A 19,292-nucleotide genomic window follows, 5' to 3' on the forward strand; every position below is an offset into this window, starting at 1 on the left:
GTGTATTATGTGTGCACATGCACACACGCGTTTGTATGTACATGTCACACGTGCATACACATGTGTATTGTGTGTGCACACACGTGTTTGTATGTGCATGCCACGTGCATGTGCGTACGCGTGTCTGCATACATGTGTACTGTGTGTGTGCACTTGCGTGTTTGTGTGTGCATGTCACACATGTGTGCGTATGTGTCTGCATACCCACGTGTGGATGTGCATGTGTGGGTACGTTTAGATCTTCCAAGATCATCTTCTCAAACCGAGTTTGAGCCTAGGTTCCCCTCAAAGCAGGGCCTGAGGCAAGGCTTGTGTGCACATGGTTTATTTGGGATTGTGGTCCCGTGAGGTGAGTCTTTTTCCTTTTGTTCTGTTCTCGGAAACAATTTGTATAGATAGCGATCATCTGTTTCTTGAAAAGCTGGTGAAACTTGCCTATAAAATTTTCTGAACCATTACCTTTTGAATAGGGGGATTTCGATTAAAATTTGTTTCAAAATTTTGTATTAGTTTATGTGTTTATTTCTTACCAAATCAGTTTTGAAGAGTATCCACTTTATGCTTTCAAATTTATTGCAAAAATATTTCTTATGAATTTAATATTTCTATTATATCATAGCTGCATTTTCTTTTAATTTCCTAATATCGTTTATTTGGTTTTTTTACTAAAAATTTTTTTAACATGTATTTATTTTTCAGAGACAGAAACAGAGCATGAGTGGGAGAGGGGCAGAGAGAGAGGGAGACACGGAACCCGAAGCAGGCTCCAGGATCCGAGCTGTCGGCAAAGTGCCCGACAACGGAGCTCGAACCCACAAACTGTGAGATCATGACCCGAGCTGAAGTCAGACGCTTAATTGAATGAGCCACCCATGCGCCCCTAATGTTATTTATTTGTATCCTCTATTTTTTCTTGATTGTGGAACCCTACTAGAAGTCAGTTTACTTTATTGGTTTTGTAAAGACCCTACTTTTTAGTTTATTACATCAACTGTTTCTCATTTTTGTATCAGAATCTGCTTGCTTCCTTTCCATCTACCTCAGGTTTCCTGAGCTGCTCTTTTCCTAGCTCCTAGAGTCAACATCGAACTTATTTTCAGTATTTCTTTTAAAAGGTTTATATTTATTCAGTGAAGCGAGCGACACCTGCTGTAGCTTCACTTCCCAAGTGTGGTAAGTACCTTCCCTGCCGTTTAGATCCAAGTGTGTTCTAATCTCCACTGGGACTTACTCTATTCCACGAGTTTCTCAGGACATTTTTAAGTGTCCAAGAATGTTTTCCCTTACCTTTCTGGTGTTGGTTACTAATTTGAATGCACTGAGGCCAGAGAAGATGGTCTACAGAATATTGATTATTTGGGGGGCAACTAAGCTCATCCTATCCCCTCCCCAATCTTTGCCCTCCTAATCCCTGGTCCGGAGCAGGTCTTAAAGGACATTCCGAGACCCCACTCCTTGGCGATACTTGAGATCTGAGACAACGGCTCCTGCATCCAAGTGAGAGGGGACTTGCTGTGGCTGCTGGTCCCAAGCTTACGTCTTGGCCCGTGGCTCCCTATTAACTGTGCCACAGGTACCAGCTTTCTGAGCTTGTCAGCGTCTTTTCCTGGACAAACAGGTCCAGCTGGCCCTTGGCTGTGGGCAGTGAGCCCAGACCTGGTCTCTGTTCCCTGTGGTGCATGCAGAGCCTTTTGCCCTCTGGACGCACCTGCCTGTCTGTTGACTGCAAACCCATGTCCTCAGGATCCTGTTCCACATATGCTCCGTGGGGCACAGCTATGCATTTTTTGTTTCCTGTTTTAAATCTCATCTTTCAGAGCTGTGTGGAGTGGAGGAAGTGAGTGGAAGCATGCCTTGTGACCAAAATTGCCCTTCAAGTGTGTGTCTTCATGTGAGAAAGGAAATATGACATGGGAATCCGCTAGCGGTCACCTGGCCAGTCCTTGGACAGCAGGCTGACTGACGCCTTTTCTCACCTCGGGGGCCTCAGTCCCACCGGGCGGCACCGTAGCCACGGAACACGCTGAGGCTTTTAGAGGTTTGATGTGCCGTTTCCTTCGTTTCTGCACATCTCGTACAAGTTTAGAGCTGGAAGGAGCCACTAGCGATCTTAGCGCTACCTCTCCTTCCGCAGGAGAACCAGGCTCTCAGAGAAAATGATTTACCCACGGTCTCAGGGCTGGCTATGAAGCCAGGGTGGCAAGAATATAGGCAGATCCCACCAGCATGTTCTACAGACTTCTCAGGATGAGGAAAGGACTGAGGTGATTTCTAAACCAGCACAGTGAAATGTAAAGACAGCAAAATAGGGGCGCCTGGGTGGCTCAGTCGGTTGGTTGTCCGACTTCGGCTCGGGTCATGATCTCGCGGTTCGTGGGTTTGAGCCCCATGTCGGGCTGTTGGGCTGTCTGCTGTCAGCGCAGAGCCTGCTTCAGACCCTCCGTCTGCCCTCCTCTTTCTGCCCCTTCCCTGCCTGAGCACACGCGCAGGCGTGTGCCTGCTCTCTCCCCCCCTCTCAAAAACGAGCAAATTAAAATAAATAAATACAGCAAAATAATTACTTTTAGATCATTGTTATTCAGGTTAAATGTGGGGTGCCTGGGTGGCTCGGTTGGTTGAGCGTGAGGCCCAGGTCACGATCTAGAGGTTTGTGAGTTCGAGCCCCGTGTCCCACTCTGTGCTGTCAGCGTGGAGCCTGGAGCCTGCTTCGGATCCTGTGTCTCCCTCTCTCTCTGCCTTCCCCCCTCTCAAAAATAAGCATTAAAAAAAAAAGATTAAATGTATTGGGGCGCCTGCGTGGCTCAGTCAGTTAAGTGTCCGACTCTTGGTTTCAGCTCAGGTCACGATCTCACGGTTCCTGAGATGGAGCCCCGCTGACAGCGAGGAACCTGCTTCAGCTTCTCTCTCTCCCTCTCTCTCTGCCCCACCCCTGCTCATGCTCTCTCTCCCTCTCACTGAATAAATAAGTAAATATTAAAAGGAAAGAAAGAAAGGAACGGGCATTGGTTCCTGACTAAGGGGTCAGGGGCCACATGTTTAATAGAAGTTGCTGGTAGATTTAGCCAAATGTGAATGACATCCTGGGGACACTCAAAAGGGTGGGCCCTGCTCATGATGACACCTTTCCTCCTGCGAATTGGACACCGGGTGTGTCTGATTTCTCTTTCAGCTCCACAAGGGGCCTCAGTAGGGTCACTGCCAAGCCCCGTGGACACACATTCTTCCATGCATTCAGTGAGCGCCTACTGTATGCTGTGTGCTGTGGGCAGAGTTCTGTGTCTAGGAGGAAATCACACTAGCTGAGCTCTGCAGGGCATGTGAGCCGTGGGCAGTGAGGGGGAAGGGAGGGTTCAGGCAGGTGGGGTGAAGGCACTGAGTGAGGGACCCTGCGGGATCCCCAGGAACAGACAAGTCAGAAAGGGGCGCAGCCCAGGCTGAGGAGGCAGGCAAGGGCCGGGCACCCTGGTGTTTTTCCTAAAGCAAGGAGAAAGCACTGAAGGCTTGCAAGGAAAGCTTTGGTGATGGTCAGGGTCTCCTGAAGAGCAAATTGTTCCAGGGACATTGTTCAGAAGGAGAAGGAAGAGGAAAGGCATATATGGACACTTCAGTTTTTAGTTTTTGTTTGTTGTTTTTTAACAACAGGCCCAGCACGTGCTTCAGGCCCAGCACGGAGCCCAACGTGGGGCTTGAAGTCACGCCCCTGAGATCAAGACCTGAGCTGAGATCCAGAGTGGGACGCCAAAGGACAGAGCCACGCAGGCGCCCTCTATAGACATTTTATGGTTTTAGCTTTAATGGGGGTCTCTGATCCACTTTGAGTGAATTTCTGTGAATGGTATGAGGTGGGGTTCATACTTCTTTTCGTATGTGCACCCAGGAGCTTTCACAGCACGCATAGGGGCAGCCAGCTGTCCCCTGCCACCCCTAGGGCTCCCCTAAGGGGTCACTCAATCCAGGCCCGGCAGGTGTCCTGTGGGGCCTGTTGGCCCAGTTCCCACGGGTAGAGGGCAAGGGTGGGCCCTGAGCTTCCAATGACTTCTGCTTTTTCTTTAATTGTTGTTCAAATATCCACATCCACATTTCCCAAGTTCAACTTTTACTTTTAGAGACGCTATAGTATAAAACCACAAAAAGGAAGGAAATGTTTCTGCAGCTGCCTCCTGATTAGTCACGAACCCTCCCTCTTTCTTGGAATCAGTGACTCAGGGGCTGGAGGGTGTCCAGCTCTGAGGGCTGGCCCTGTGCTCTGCTCCACCCAGAACAACCGTGAAATGCTCCTTCTCATCAGCCCCATGTTCAAGTTCCTAGCCAGTGATGTCCTCTTGTTTAGCTTATTTTCCTGGTTATAAATATTATAATGAAGTGACAAATTTTGTGTTTTCTTCCAGAAATTTTCTGGAAGGATACTCAGGAAAGTGGTAAGAGTGGTTTCCTTTGAATTTGAACAATGCGATTTGTGTTATTTGCCCAATACAAAATTAAAAAAAAAACAACCCTGAATTTTACAGCTGGTCCTTTATTGAAATATTATTTTAGCCTATATGTTCCATCCCAAACAGCTTCAGGCTTAGTTTATATTGCCTTGCCATGGGGCCTCAGAACCTTACCACGTGGGAAGGGAGATCACCCTCACACCTCATTCGTTCATTTATTCAGAAAACATTTTCTTCAAACATCTAAAATGTGCCAGGGGGAGCCTGGCTATCTCAGGCAGAACATGGGACTATTGGTCTTGAGGTTGTGAGTTCAAGCCCCATGTTGGGCGTGGAGCTTACTAAACAAACAAACAAACAAAGTGCCAGACTTAGGATGTAGGGCTGAACAGGGCATAGTCTTGACACGGAGGCGCAGTCAGGGCTGGTGGAGAGGAGGGTTCAGAGGCTGCGTCACACGACAGGGTTGAAGACAGAGTGAAGTCATACGGGGTTTGGAGGAGGCCTGGGATTCATTCTGTTGAGGAAAGGCACGTTCATGCGTTGTGGGAATGGCCTCCCAGCGCTTCACTCACTCAGACCATCCCTGCCCCCATTGTATGGATGAGGAAACTCCAACGGAAAAATATGTAAATCAGGAGATAAAAGCTTTTATGTTAAAAAATAATATCAACAAAAACGCCTTTAAAATGAAAGAGTAAACAATACACTGTAATGAATAGTGACTGAATGTATGTGGGCAAAGATTTTTGGCAAACTTTCTAGAAACTAAGAAAGTGAATGACTCCAAGTGACTGGATAAAAATGTATTTTGAATTTCAGGTGTTGAAAGTCTTTGCTTTCAACAAAAATTGAAGGAAAGCCCTATCAACTTTTTAGCTGATACAAATTAAAATAAAAGAATTGATGCGGGTAGAGCTCTGGGTCTGTGCAGATGTGACAAAATCAAAGCTTCAGGGGAGTGGACAGCGAGGTCCAGACGGATGGCAGGGCCTTGATTTGATTGACGATGCTCAGCAACAAGCCAGGCGGTCCGAAGAGGACTTTGCATTCACTGAATGAGGTTCCTGGACCTGACAGGACAAACGTGGCACCGCAGAATCCATTAAAGAACAAGAAATGACGTGGGCCAGCTTAGCCTTAGGTTCCTCCATGAGAACATTGCCCCCTGTAGGAAACCAACACCTGGCTCCTTTTTCATGGATGGATTTTTAAAAAATACATAGATCTAAAATGTAAAGAAAAAAATTGACGATATGTTTGTGATCAGTATGTGACTTTTGGCATTTAACTAAAATATGTTCAAGGAATAGAGTGTCATTACTATTAATTTTTTTCATTTTTTTAAGTTTATTTATTTATTTTGGGAGAGAGCAGGAGGGGAGCAGAGAGAGAGAGAGAGAGAGAGAGAGAATCTCAAGCAGGCTCTGAACTGTCAGCACACAGCCCAACAAGGGGCTCAAACCCACAAACTACAAGATCATGACCTGAGCTAACACCAAGAGTTGGACACTTAACTGACCGAGCAACCCATTCATCCCATTTTTTTTTCATTTGTTTATGTGAACAAATTTTCTCAATATTTATGTCTATAAACACAAAAAATCAGAATAGAATATTCATCCTTGGAGACATGAGTTAACTGAAAAAAGTCTTAACCGTAGCATTAAGATGTGTTTCAACAAAATTTGAGTTTTACAAGTACTTGTCAAAACTTTTATAATTTCTTATATGGTTTTGATCTCTTTGTATCCCTAATAAATGTAAAACTTTTAAAATCTAAAGCTTTATGGCCCCAAAATATTTAAGAAATCTGTATCTTGCTGGAGATGTGACCCACAGAAACTTCGTAGCAAAAACAGATTTATGCTAGGATTGCCTAATTTGGGAGACTGGCTGTAAACACTTCAGGAAGACCAGGTGACCAGTTGCTAGAGTATTGATTCCATTGGATATTCATAGTGATGTGACCGTTTCTAAAAGTCAATCTTTATAATTATGTTGATATTGCAGTCATTTCAGCCATTTATGCCACTGATAAAACACATTTATTTTTCAGACTAAAAAAAGCCAGGGGTGCCTGGGTGGCTCATTCTGTTCAGAGTTGGACTCTTGATTTCTGCTCAGGTCATGATCTCACGGTTCCTGAGCCCCACATTGGGCTGGCTCCGTGCTGACAGTGCAGAGTCTGCTTGGGAGTTTCTCTCTCAAAATAAACACTTTTTAAAAATTAGCATACAGAGAGGCGCCTGGGTGGCTCAGTCAGTTAAGTGTCTGGTTCTTGATCTCAGCTCAGGTCATGATCTCACGGTTCCTGAGTTCTAGCCCTGTGTGGGGGCTCTGCGCTGACAGTGAGGAGCCTACTCTGGATTCTCGCTCTCCCTCTCTCTCTGTCCCTACCCGGCTCACGCTCTCTCTCAAAACAAACTTTAAAAAGTAAATAAATATAAAAACAAGCCAGATCTGCTCTCCCGTGGGAGGGGCGTGGCCTGGGCGGGCAGTGGCCTTCCAAGGCCTGGGCCGGAGCTCGGAGCAAGAAAACGCAGGGCGGGACCGGGAGAGCGGGAGGGGCCTGGGGCGGGGCCCGGGCTCAGAGCAAGGTAGGGCTGGGTATGCAGCGTAGGGCGTGGTCAGGACGCCGCTGGGCGGGGCGTGCAGCGCGCCCTCCGGCGGCCCCGCCCAGCTGTGTCCGGCTCTCGCGAGAGCGGCGCGTGATGACGCGCAGGCGGGCGGAGCGCGTCGCGGGCGCGGGCGGGCGGGTTTGAATCTGGTCCGAGCGCGGGAAACGGCGGGTTTCCGGGACGAGGTGAGCGCCGCGGTGCCGGCAGGCGAAGGGCTCCGGGCGGGGGCAGGGACCGGGAAGCGGCGGGGGTCGGTCAGGTGGAGCCCCCAGTCGCACAGCCTCCGCGTGGGCTCCACGGCCCGGCCGGTGGCTCTGCGGCGGCCCTGGGGCGGCGGGCACCGGGGCCCTGAGCGCGCCGACGCCCCGACTCCGGGGCTGAGTTCACAGAGGACCCCGGCCTTGGACCCAGGCTGCCCGGGAACCTGTCCCCAAGCGTCTGTCGTCGTTCTGACGGGAGTGCTTTGCTCTGGGCGGGGGCTTGTTCGTGGGAGGGCTGGAGCGCAGCCCCACAGGTGGTGACAAGGCGACAGGCGCCTCCTTTGAACGCTCCTCGTAATTCGGTCCAGGCTCCTGTGTGAAGAGCGCCCTGCCGCCGCCGTGGGGACGGATAACTGGGTGTGCGATGACGCCTCAGCCTGCAGGCAGCATCTGGCCGGACGGGCGCGGACGCGGGCACGAATAGTACGAGAAGCCGAAGGCGGCCCCTGGGGGGGGGGGGTAGCCTGGGAGTTGGAAGCAGCTGCAGTCACGAGTGTCAGGAGATGGGGCGTTTGGTGGTGAACGCGGTCAGGATACGTAGATTGCCGTACTTGAGACTGAGGTGCCGCGGGTGCCCTTGGGGGCGGAGCACGCCAGGGGCGTTCCCACGGGTCCACGGGAGGGGCAGAGTTCAGACACCCGCGCGCAAGACGTGTGAGTCCGTGTCGCGAGCGCACCTTTTCGGAATGTTTGTTTTTAAACCCATGGGCTGCTGCTGGCCATTATTAGTCATCAAGCTTGTCGCCGGCCACCCTGCCTGCTGCCGGGCCAATCGGAAGTTCTGTTCTCTAGCTCAGCCCGCAGAGCCGAGGAGTGAGGTGGCCAGGCCCCAGTGGTACGCACTGGGCACGTTATTTCCATTTTTGTGGGTTTAACTTAGACGTTAAGACCTGGAACTCCAGGTTTACGAGGACTTTCTGTCCCCGAAAGTGTTGTCATTGGTGCCGGTGACTTTCCAGATTGCTCTGTCTGTAAGGCCCGGGAGGTTCTCATTTGTTTCTGGAGCGAAGGGTCTGCTTGCATGTGTGCTCCGTCACTTACCTTGCCTGTTGGCTGCAGGCTTTCGGCCCCGGGGTGTGAATGGAAAGTAGCGTTTCCTGGGGGAGCCGCAGCGGGCAGGGCGCTTGCACACACTCCCTGGAGCTCTGGTCCCGGCGCGGGTGGGAGCGGGCTCCTGTGATTGGGCGCCTAACGATCTGCTCTCCCTCCAGGCTCCCGGGGGGCCCAGCGCCTCGCCCGGCAACGGGCGGCTGTGACTGCGTTGTTTTTGCGGAATGGCACTTCGGAGAGGCACAGTCTTCAGGATCTAGCGGCGGGGCTCCGCTTTCATTCTTTTCCTTCAGTACTTTCTTTTATTGTTCCCAAGGCACTTTCCCCCATGTTTTCACGGGATCAGCCTTTTGTTGAACTGACTCAGACCTGCCTGAGCATCTTGCTAAGGCACTAAAGGGGGAGGAGGCCAGCCTCCTCGAGCCCTTCGGATTTCTCTTTCCTTTGTTGGTAACTTCATTGACAATTGATAATAACATAGTGTTATGTTGATACTGTCCTCGGTAAAGAAAGTAAGGGAATTATTTTGTAGATATGACTTGTTTTACGTCAGAATATGGTTAAAAACTGTCTACCATAGATGGTACAGGTTTTTGTTTTTTGGTTTTTTTTTTTTTGCAGTTTTGGATGTTAGTGCCAAATTATGTCGTGTAGGAAAAGATATATTTGCAAATTCAAGTTTCAGTATGACTGTGTTTTCTGCTTAGGGTTACAGAATAAATGCCATATGAAAAGCAGTTTCATCTGTCATGGAAAAACGAGAGACGTTTGTACAAGCAGTGTCTAAGGAGCTGATTGGAGAATTTTTGCAGTTTATTCAACTTGATGTAAGTTTTATGTTTAGCTTTATTGTAATTTGGCTGTTAACATAAGACTTTTTTTTAAATCAGTACACAAATGAAATCTCGTAGTCTCAGTGAATCCTTAGGAACCAGGATTTCTTTAAAAAAAAACAGGAGTATACTCAAATAGACCTGCTGACGGCAGGTACTCACAAATGGTATTTCCCGCTACTTTTAGGAGAGTTGTAAGAATGCTAAGTGATGTAACACAGTGTGTTTCTATACACTTCAATATATAGAGATCTCTTGCCGTGTGGGTGGCATAGTGAGGAAGACATATTCTTTTGGTCCTCAAGTTATTTACAGTGTTGTGGTGGATTCAGGTCTGGAAATACAACAGAGTAAAGACTCAGCTGGGGCAAGGGTATGGGAGGGTGCCCACATCCAGCCATGGACTCTTTCCTGTCCCAGTGGAAAGGCTATGGAGTAAACAGAAGTCAGCCAGTCCAGGAGGGATGTGGGGAAGGATCTCAGAGTGAAGGGGATAAGTTTATGGACCGGAGAAGGCACGTTGTGTTTGAACTTGAAGGCGTTCGGTAGGGCTAGGGTGCAGAAAGCCAGGTCAGGAAGACACAAGGGCTGACACTTGAATTACGTCAGACTTTCTTTATCATTTTAAGGAGCTGAGACTTTATCCTGAGAGGAGTGTGGGTTTGTATCCGAAGAATAGATCGAAGAGGGCCACATAAAAGCCTGGAGAGGAATGAAGAGGCCGTGCCCTGCGCGAGCTGTCAGTTGAGGGGGGTGGTGGTGCTGTTGACTGGATGTGCGCCAAGGAAAGGGTGAAGGCAGATCCCAGGTTTTGACTTGTGGTGCCTTCCAGTGAGATCTTGGATGTGGGAGGAAGGCAGGTTTGAGTGGGAAGATAGGCTCAATTTGGGACGTTCTGGATGACTGTCAGGGGGACAGGCACAAGTTGGTGTCCAGCAGGTGGATGGATAGTATCTGAGGCCCAGGAAAGAGGCCTGGGGAGAGACAGATTTGGGTGTCCTCAGTGGCCCTTGGAAGCTTCAGTCATGGGAACACACGGGATCATCTGTCGTGTAATGAGAGAAGCCTTGGACAGAACTCTGAGGAACCCAACACTTAAGGCACCAACTCTAAAATGCTCGTGACGTTGGGGCAGGAGACACATACCTCATGCAGTGAAGATTAAGTTAGTAGTCACTAAGAAGTAGAGAGGAACCTAACAGTAAATTTGTTGCTAGCAACATTCATGAAGTTATTTTTCTTTATAGGAGAGAAATGAGCTTATGAGGTGATTTTGTATTGTAAAATGGTACCCTGTAAACTTACCCATAACCAGCACAAGTTCACGAGCAGCACATCATGGAAGTGTCTGTGAGAGCCAACTATTTAGATGTTACATTAATGTCTGCTTTAGTAGGAGTGCAGGTGATTTGTATTATATTAGATGTGCAGCACACATATAGTTTAAAGTTCGTAAGACTTGTTGCAAACTAGTATCGTAGCGTTAACTAAAATCACTAAATTGATGGTGATGAGGCTAAATGATAATGATCTGAAATCAAAAGGCAAAGCCAGCAACATTTGGGTGGCACAGTCCATGCAGGGTCACAGAGCACTCTCTGAGGTGCTTCCCTCCGGCTGTCCCCGTCACGTGCTGGAGAGCCTTGAACTGTTGCTCAGCAGCGGACATCTCAGTAGGATGCTGAGTTAGTCCTTGTATTAATAGCCATTAGTTTTAGTTCATGAATAGCACACCTTATTAACAGTAATTTAGTATGTCAGTCACCACGTAGCTCTTAGTTAAACAAAAAAATGAAAATACGCAGGATTGTACATCACTTGTTTTCTTCAAGTTGAATGATACAGAGAGCCATTCTGTAGATTTCACATGGTCAACCAAGCAGTTAAGTCTGTTTGAAGCCTACTAGGTGGACCTCCCATCAATTCTGCTATAATGTCAGTTCTGCTATAATGCAATATTACACATTGCTAAAAATCACGTACTCTGCCGAATGGGCAATAAACAGAAGGATTATGGGAAAGATGGGGGTAAGGGCAGAACACTCAAAAACCTCACCAGTGACCCACTTAGAAAAAGAGATAGTGACCTAATAAAAAAACAGCACTTTTATACAAGTCAGATCACTAAGAAATACATAAATATGGGAGTAAAGATGACATTTGCCTTGAAAAAGAGCCTGAGTTTGCGGGTGGAAGTGAGTTCCTGTGCTCCCCGGGGCTGGCCTGCTGACCCTGTGTGAGAGGAAGAGAACAGAGGAGAAAAGTACAGTCCAGGCTGGGAGGACTGGAAAGGTTGAAGGGAGGCCAGGTGGACAGAGAACTGGTCAGAGGGTTGCAGCACATGTGGGTTCCCAGGAGCTGGCTGGCGTCTGAGGTGTGTGGTTTGCGGGACTCAAGCTCTGCTCAACAGGTGCGACTTTCTGCATTCGCCTAGTGATGAAATCCCACATAGGCAAGCCAGAAATTTCCTTTTGCTCAGATTGTTCCCTTATGTATTAATTGCATTGGGACAAATCTGCATTTCAAAATAAGCATTGTGGAGCAGCACTGACTGTGCTCTCAGTAGTTCTTTGAGATTGGAGGGTCAGCGTTTAAGGAGTTTGTCCTGAGTGCCTTCTGGATGCCAGGCTCTGCTCTTGGCCTTGGGACACAGTATATACCAAGTTTCTGCCCAGAGGGAGTTGGTTTTTGGTGGTGGAGGGAGAGGAGGAAGCAGGGTAGGGGATGGGTGTCCGGGTGTGATTTTGGTCAGAGATTGGAATGGGCCCTGTGGAGACTGAGGGAGGAGAACTCTGGACAAGAGGGTTGGGGACGGGGAGGCCCTGAGGCAGGTGCACACCTGGACAGCCCAGGTGGGGCTTTCCTGGGAGAGGAGGGAAGGTGGTAGGAGTTAGGGTGGGGAGGTAGCCTTGGCGGGGGGGCCCTGGAGGGGCTACCTGCTCTCCTCTTTGCTGCTGAAATGACCGCAGAGTTAAAGGAAGGTTACGGGAAGAATAAGCATCCTGAATCTCCTGCACTTAGACTTGCCGCTTGTCACCTGTCACGTTTTCTTTATCATGCCCCACTTTTGCCTCTTCTTTTTGAGTCATCTGAGAGTCCATTGCAGGCATTTGTCTCATCCCTGAATATTTCAGCGTGGTTTGCCTAGACAAAGATACCCTCTTACGTAATCACAGCAAAAATCCTACAAGGCTATTGGACATTGGCACAATGATACTGTTACCTACAGTACACGTTTGTGTTTTTTCCCTGATCCAGGACCCTGTTGATGGTCACACATTACATTCAGTTGTCATGACTTGTTAGCTTCTTTAATCTAGAGAGTTTCTCAGCCTTAGTTTACTTTTCATGACATTGATGGTTTTGAAGAGTGTAGGCAGCTATTTTGTGGCATATCCTTCAGTTTGCCCTTACTTGATAGTTAGGTTAAATACACCTTATGCATCTTGGCAGGGGCTGCATAAGTGGTGTTCTGTCTTCCTCAGTGGAGGCACATGGTGTCAGTTGGTCCTGTTATTGGTGAAGTTAGTTTTAATCAGCCACTCGCTCAGGTCGGGTGTCTGCCACATTTCTCTGTTGTGAAGCTGCTGTTGTACCTTCATAATAAGTAATCGTAACTTGGGAAATAAGTTGTAATTAGGGAAATAGTCAAACTTCTCCTCATCAGACTTCTACCCACTGGTTTTAGTATCTGTTGATGATTCTTGCCTGGATCAATTATTACTACAATGTTTGTAACATTTGACTGTTTTGGTGATCGCATTGGCTATAGGGAGTTCCTTTCAGATGGATCCTCTACCCTTTTGATACTGGTTTCTATTTGCTGTATCAAAGAGTTGGTGAGGTCATCTGCTCAAAGTGAGACGAAGTGGTTGGCTCACGGGTTTTAAGGATAGTTGAGAGGGTCGGCTAATGGGAGGATGATGTCTAGAGACGAATAAGAGGTTGAGGGCCCAAGTCAGGTTAGAGACCAGAAACTTCAAGTGCACTCAGTTGGCTTGGCTGCATTATTATTGTTGTTGTTGTTGTTATTGTATAGCATACTTTTGTAACCTGATTATAGGCGTGGAGATGGTGAACATCTGGATGGATTGATTTCAGAGAGGATTTTGCTAAGTGGGTGAAATTTTAAACTCCGAAGACTAGGATACTAGGGTGGAATAGGAAGAGGAGGAATCTGCTACTTTTTGTCTCATGATTCCTGTACTTTTCCCTTTAGGAATGTATTTCACAAACTAAACCCAGCTCTTGAAATAATAATTAGCACTTAACCTATTTTTTTTTTTAACATTTATTCATTTTTGAGAGAAAAAGTATGAGTGGGGGAGGGACAGAGAGAGAGAGGGAGATGCAGAATCTGAAGCAGACTTCAGGCTCTGAGCTGTGTCAGCACTGAGCTGACGTGGGGTTCCAACTCATGGACCACAAGATCGTAACCTGAGCTGAAATCGGTCGCTTGACAGACTGAGCCACCCAGGCGCCCCTAAACTTTTTTTGATGCCTGTTTTTAAAAAGGATAGAGGGGCGCCTGGGTGGCGCAGTCGGTTAAGCGTCCGACTTCAGCCAGGTCACGATCTCGCGGTCCGTGAGTTCGAGCCCCGCGTCAGGCTCTGGGCTGATGGCTTGGAGCCTGGAGCCTGTTTCCGATTCTGTGTCTCCCTCTCTCTCTGCCCCTCCCCCGTTCATGCTCTGTCTCTCTCTGTCACAAAAATAAATAAACGTTGAAAAAAAAATTTTAAAAAGGATAGAACTAAAATTTTGTATTTGAAATATGACAGTTGCTATTTATTTTTCAGAAAGATGCTTCTGACCCTTTCAGCCTAAATGAATTGCTAGATGAATTATCAAGGAAGCAGAAAGAAGAGTTATGGCAAAGGCTCAAGAATTTATTAACAGATGTGCTGTTGGAAAGCCCGGTGGCTGGATGGCGGATGGTGGAAGTCCAGGGTGAAGACAATATGGAAACAGAGCAGGATTCAAAAATGGTAGTATTGGTCTTTCAGATATATAATTTGTTACCTTTTCTTTGTTAAAAAATAGTTATTGTATGTAATTTTAAGTTAAGAAAAAATTTAAAGCTAGAAGTCTGTTTATTATAGTTTTACCTTTTCCAATCTTACCATTATTAATCTGCCATTCAGTGTTGGTATTCTTTTTGGACAAGTGACCCGTATTCAATTTTAATTCACTTTTTAGAGTAAGCTAGAAGTGTGGGTTGATTTTTATAAAATTAGTAACCTTCACATTTAAAAAAAATGATATTTTTTGTTAGAGAGAGAGACAGAGACTGCACGCACAGGGGAGGGGCCAAGGGACAGAGAGAGAGAGAGAGAGAGAGAGGAGAGAGATGGAGAGAATCTTAATCAGGCTCCATGCTCAGTGAAAGGCCTGATGCAGGGCTTGTTACCAGGACCCTGGGATCATGACCTGAGGTGAAATCGGGAGTCAGACACTCAACCGACTGAGCCACCCAGGTGCCCCTAAAAATTGTATTTTAAGTTGATTTTAATTCACTTGAAATTTGAATTTTTTCATTTGTAGAAGAAAAACCTAGAAATAATTCATGCAATTACATCTGTGATTCTTGCATCTGTATCTGTAATAAATGAAAGTGAGAACTACGAAGACTTATTGGAATGTGCAGTCGTGTTAAATGGTAAGTTGCATTTTTGATAATGTGGCATATTTAGAAGTGGGTATCAAATGATTCTCGGTAAAAGGAAGCTGGTCATCGTGTAGAAGCAGAAGGTGTTAAGGCATAACTTTGCATTCAAGCTCTTTTACTTTAGCTAGATAAGGAGCAAAGAAGTACTCTTTTTAAAAAAAAAAATTTTTTTTTAACGTTTATTTATTTTTGAGACAGAGAGAGACAGAGCATGAATGGGGGAGGGTCAGAGAGAGAGAGGGAGACCCAGAATCTGAAGCAGGCTCCAGGCTCTGAGCTGTCAGCACAGAGCCAGACACAGGGCTTGAACTCATGAGCTGCGAGATCATGACCTGAGCTGAAGTCGGATGCTCAACTGACTGAGCCACCCAGGTGCCCTGCAAAAATAATTTTAATTAATGAGTTTTAAGACAAATCACCCAAGTGCCCTCACCCTCACTCTGTGAATAAATTAGTTACATGTGACACTTTCCTATCAAACTTTTCGTTCTTAGTGTCACTTGGATTTATGTATCTGTTTTATCCAGAATTCTTGCATGGAAATACAAGGTCTTATTAAGAAGTTACCTCTTGGGGCGCCTGGGCGGCTCAGTCAGTTAAGTATCTGACTTCGGCTCAGGTCATAATCTCAAGGTTTGTGAGTTCAAGCCCCGCGTCGGGCTCTGTGATGTCAGTTCAGAGACTGGCGCCTGCTTTGGATTCTGTGTCTCCCTCTCTCTCTGCCCCTCCCCCACTCACGCTGTCTCTTTCCGTCTCTCAAAAAATGAATAAATGTTAAAAAAAAAAAAAAGAAAAGAAGCTACCCCAATCAGTATATAACTAGATCCGAAAGCTTTGTGAACGTTACTACAGTTTATTTTCAGTTCCCAAATAATTGTATAAAATGAGTAGCACTAGTATTGTAGTTTCTCCTAACTTCCCATTAATTCAGGGATTGTACATGGATGTAATGGCATTCAGATATCTATGGATTATAATTATGAGCATAATATTAGTATTTTGATTTTATTCTTGAGCTTTTCTTTTAATAAAAGCACTGCAGTCTTTATGTTTATTATACTAATTGCTTTTACAGTTTTTCACCAGTGAGCCAGAATTTGAGGCCAACCTATCGAGGGACAGTTGTAGTGCATTCGTGGTCACTACACCTGACCTGGCTTCAGTGTTGAGTGTTAATAACTGTGGGTGTCGTTGCACTTGGGTTCGGGTAGTTTCAGTACTTGTTTCTCTTAAATTACCGTTTGGGGCAGTGTGACCTGAGTCTTCCAGTTCTAAAATTCTCTGTTCTGTTGGGTCTGCTCTCACAACAGTAGTAAACAGTTTTTTTAAGTTAGCATCATTTGTCTTCTATAAATAATGTTTATAAATTTTGGCAAGTTAAAGATAAACTGATACTTGCTTAGCGAACATTTGTAAGTCATAGTACTTTACAATTTAAAGTACATAATACTTCACGTAGTACTTTACACAAATACTGGTTTGCTGTACTAACGGGACATATCCTGTGCTCTGTGTTAGGTATTTTATATGCGTTACCTGAATCTGAAAGAAAGCTGCAGAACGCCATTCAGGATTTGTGTGTCATGTGGTGGGAGAAAGGCCTGCCTGCCAAGGAAGATATGGGAAAGACTGCTTTTATCATGCTATTAAAGAAGAGTCTGGAGACTAAAACAGTATGTTTACTTTTTAAAATGCATACCTTCCTGGGGTGCCTGGGTGACTCAGTTGGTTAAGCGTCTGACTTTGGCTCAGGTCATGATCTCACAGTTGGTGAGTTCGAGCCCCGCATCGGGCTCTGTGCTGTCAGCTCACAGCCTGGAGCCTGCTTCAGATTCTGTCTCTCTCTTTCTGCCCCACCCCCGCTCTCACGCAGTCTCTCTCTCAAAAATAAACGTTAAAAAAACCCAAACATACCTTTCTTTAAAAGCACATGTGTTCATATCAGTTAGGAATCATGTTTGCTTATAAGTGGCCTGACTGCAGGTCCTTCCCAGTTAGGGTCTTTTTTTTTTTTTTTTTAATTTTTCATTTTTTTTATGTTTATTTATTTTTAAGAGCAATAGAGACAGAGCATGAGCAGGGGAGGGGCAGGGAGAGAGGGAGATACAGAATCCGAAGCAGGCTCCAGGCTCTGAGCTTTCAGCACAGAGCCTGACGCGGGGCTTAAACCCACGAATCGTGAGATCATGATCTGAGCTGAAGTCAGACACCCAACCAACTGAACCACTCAGGTGCCCCCCACCCCAGATACTGTCTTTTTAACTTAGGATGTTCAGAGGTGGGCAGTCAAGGGTGGGCAGGGGCGGTGGCTCCACATATCAGTCTCATGCAGGCTTTGTCCATCTTCTGGGGTGTATGGCCCCCATCCTTCCTCTTACCACTGCATGGTTGCAGGGTGGCTGCTGCACCTCCACTTTCTGGTGTGAGTTCCAGGCAGGAAGAAGAGGCAGGGAAGCAGCAAGGCGAGATCTTCTCAGAAACTCTCAGCTTGTATCCAGCATACAGAATCTGGTCACATGGCCATATCTCTGCTGCAAATGGGGTTTTTGAAGGGATACATTGCCAATGTTAAAAGTAGAGATATTTTTAGTAGTGAAGAAGGGATGGGATGACAGATAGGTGAGTGGGAGTGGCTGCCTGTGTCAGTGCGGTCCTCTGAGAGGCAGACCCCACCACGGACTGCCCAGGACTGCATGTAGGCAGTGAAGGAGGAAGGGGGCAGGAGTGGTAGGGAAAGCCTTCAGGCTTAGGTGCAGGTGCCACACCTGTGGGAGGTGGGGTGTCAGACTGCAGCCTAGGCCTGAAGAGGTTTTGGGAGCGCCAAAGGAGAGCAGGGTTGAGGATTGGATTGACTGAGTAGAGCTTCCATACAGCACCCAGTGCTCCTCATAACAACTGCCGTCCTTAATGTCTGTCACCATCTAGCCCATTCCCTGCCCACTCCACCAACTGAGGATTGAATTCAACTTGGTCCACTTCTCAGCCTTTACTCTTTGGTGTGCACTTAAGAAATCTAGAAAAAGAACAGTTTTTTCCCCTGATCAGAACAACAGATACTTAGGTTCATCTTAAGACAGTTGGGCAAGTGAATAAAAGGGAAAATGAGGAAGATAAAAATCACCCATAATTCCACTACCTAAGGTGATCATTGCTATTTGAGGGATATTTAGGAATTTCTCTTTGTCTTTCTCTCCCTCATATTTTTACTTCCTTACGACAGATTTCTAGAAATGTAATTCATAGGTCAGTGGATTTGAGCTTGATGTACATTTGGAGCTCTTGGTACACATTGCCAACAGCTTTGTAGAAAGCTTGCACTTAATCACACTCTCCCTGTCCGTGTGTCTGTCCCACCATGGCCTCCAAGGATCCACCAGTTTGGTGACAGAAAAGACCCTTTGTGGTTGTGCCCTCAGCTTGCCATAGGAGGATTGAAGAATGCTTGTTTGCATCAGGATTTATCCTTAAGCCATTGTCGGTTTATCTTTTTAAAATTTGTTCTAAAAAAGATCCATTTTCACTGCCTTTTTATCTTTTTAATAAAAAAAAATTATTTGTTGATTCATTTATTTAAAGATTTTAAAGTAATCTATACACCCAGTGTGGGGCTCAAACTCATAACCCCAAGATCCAAGAGTCACACGCTGTACCAACTGAGTCAGCCAGGTGCCCAACATGGGGCTATTTCAATTTAACTTGTAGTGAAGAAACTAAAAGCTGGGTCCCTCACCAGTCATGGTTCTGTGCTCTGAAGCCCAATGGGGCTGGTGGTCGCCGCAGTGCTCGCTACAGACTAGGGCGTGCACAGCGCAGAAACTGGACGGCACTGCCTGTCAGTGCTTCCGTTTGCTTTTGCCATTTTTCCCGTTTTGGTGAACAATCCAGAGTTGTAATAATTTATAATATAAGGTATTATTATGACATATTCGAAATGTGACCTTAATGATTTATTACAAACTAACGTTTTTGTTTTTTATGTCATTCCTAGGGTGTAGACATATGTCGGCTTTGGCGTATTCATCAAGCTTTGTATTGCTTTGATTATGATTTAGAGGAAAGTAAAGAAATTAAAGATATGCTGCTTGAGTGTTTCATAAGTGTTAAGTATATCAAGAAAGAAGAGGTAACTGGGTTTTTCCTTTTTGGTGTTTTGTGAACTGCTTTTTAATGGATGTTTTTCCTAAGTTCATGTAGTTGATGATGTACCATGCTCAGTGTTTTAATGAAGGCTGACTCCTTCATTAAAACACTGAGCATGGTATTATTTATTGCACATTTTTACTGCATAGCAGTATGATGCAAACACTTTACAAATCATTGCTTATTTCATCATTAAATGAGATGGTGATAGGTGGCTGTGTGAATCGTGGGGGGAACCATGGTTATAGTTTAAGTTACGAATGATTAAAAACAAGTTTGAGAATACACTT

At 46.1% G+C, this 19,292-nt stretch overlaps 1 protein-coding gene across 10 annotated transcripts in view; it reads left to right on the forward strand.

Moving 5' to 3' along the window:
* The first annotated feature begins 7,146 nt into the window (after positions 1-7,146).
* NCAPG2 (non-SMC condensin II complex subunit G2) overlaps positions 7,147-19,292 on the forward strand; it is a 65,722-nt gene continuing 53,576 nt past the window's right edge. For 3 of the 10 annotated variants that reach the window (XM_086685153.1, XM_086685205.1, XM_086685213.1), the window contains exons 1-8: positions 7,147-7,239; positions 7,623-7,737; positions 8,526-8,814; positions 9,072-9,191; positions 13,994-14,182; positions 14,739-14,853; positions 16,381-16,535; positions 18,851-18,985. In XM_086685153.1, the coding sequence (XP_086541279.1) occupies positions 9,114-9,191; positions 13,994-14,182; positions 14,739-14,853; positions 16,381-16,535; positions 18,851-18,985 (672 nt within the window). In that variant the 5' untranslated portion in view covers positions 7,147-7,239; positions 7,623-7,737; positions 8,526-8,814; positions 9,072-9,113. Of the gene's footprint in view, positions 7,240-7,286; positions 7,738-8,016; positions 8,150-8,525; positions 8,815-9,071; positions 9,192-13,993; positions 14,183-14,738; positions 14,854-16,380; positions 16,536-18,850; positions 18,986-19,292 lie in introns of those variants that run through there. The other 7 variants (XM_086685167.1, XM_086685189.1, XM_086685197.1 and 4 more) reach the window with 7 other exon arrangements.

The sequence above is a fragment of the Puma concolor genome, chromosome A2, assembly GCF_028749965.1.
Source record: "Puma concolor isolate L17-30 chromosome A2, mPumCon1.1.hap2, whole genome shotgun sequence".
In the NCBI taxonomy this organism is placed as follows: domain Eukaryota; kingdom Metazoa; phylum Chordata; class Mammalia; order Carnivora; family Felidae; genus Puma; species Puma concolor.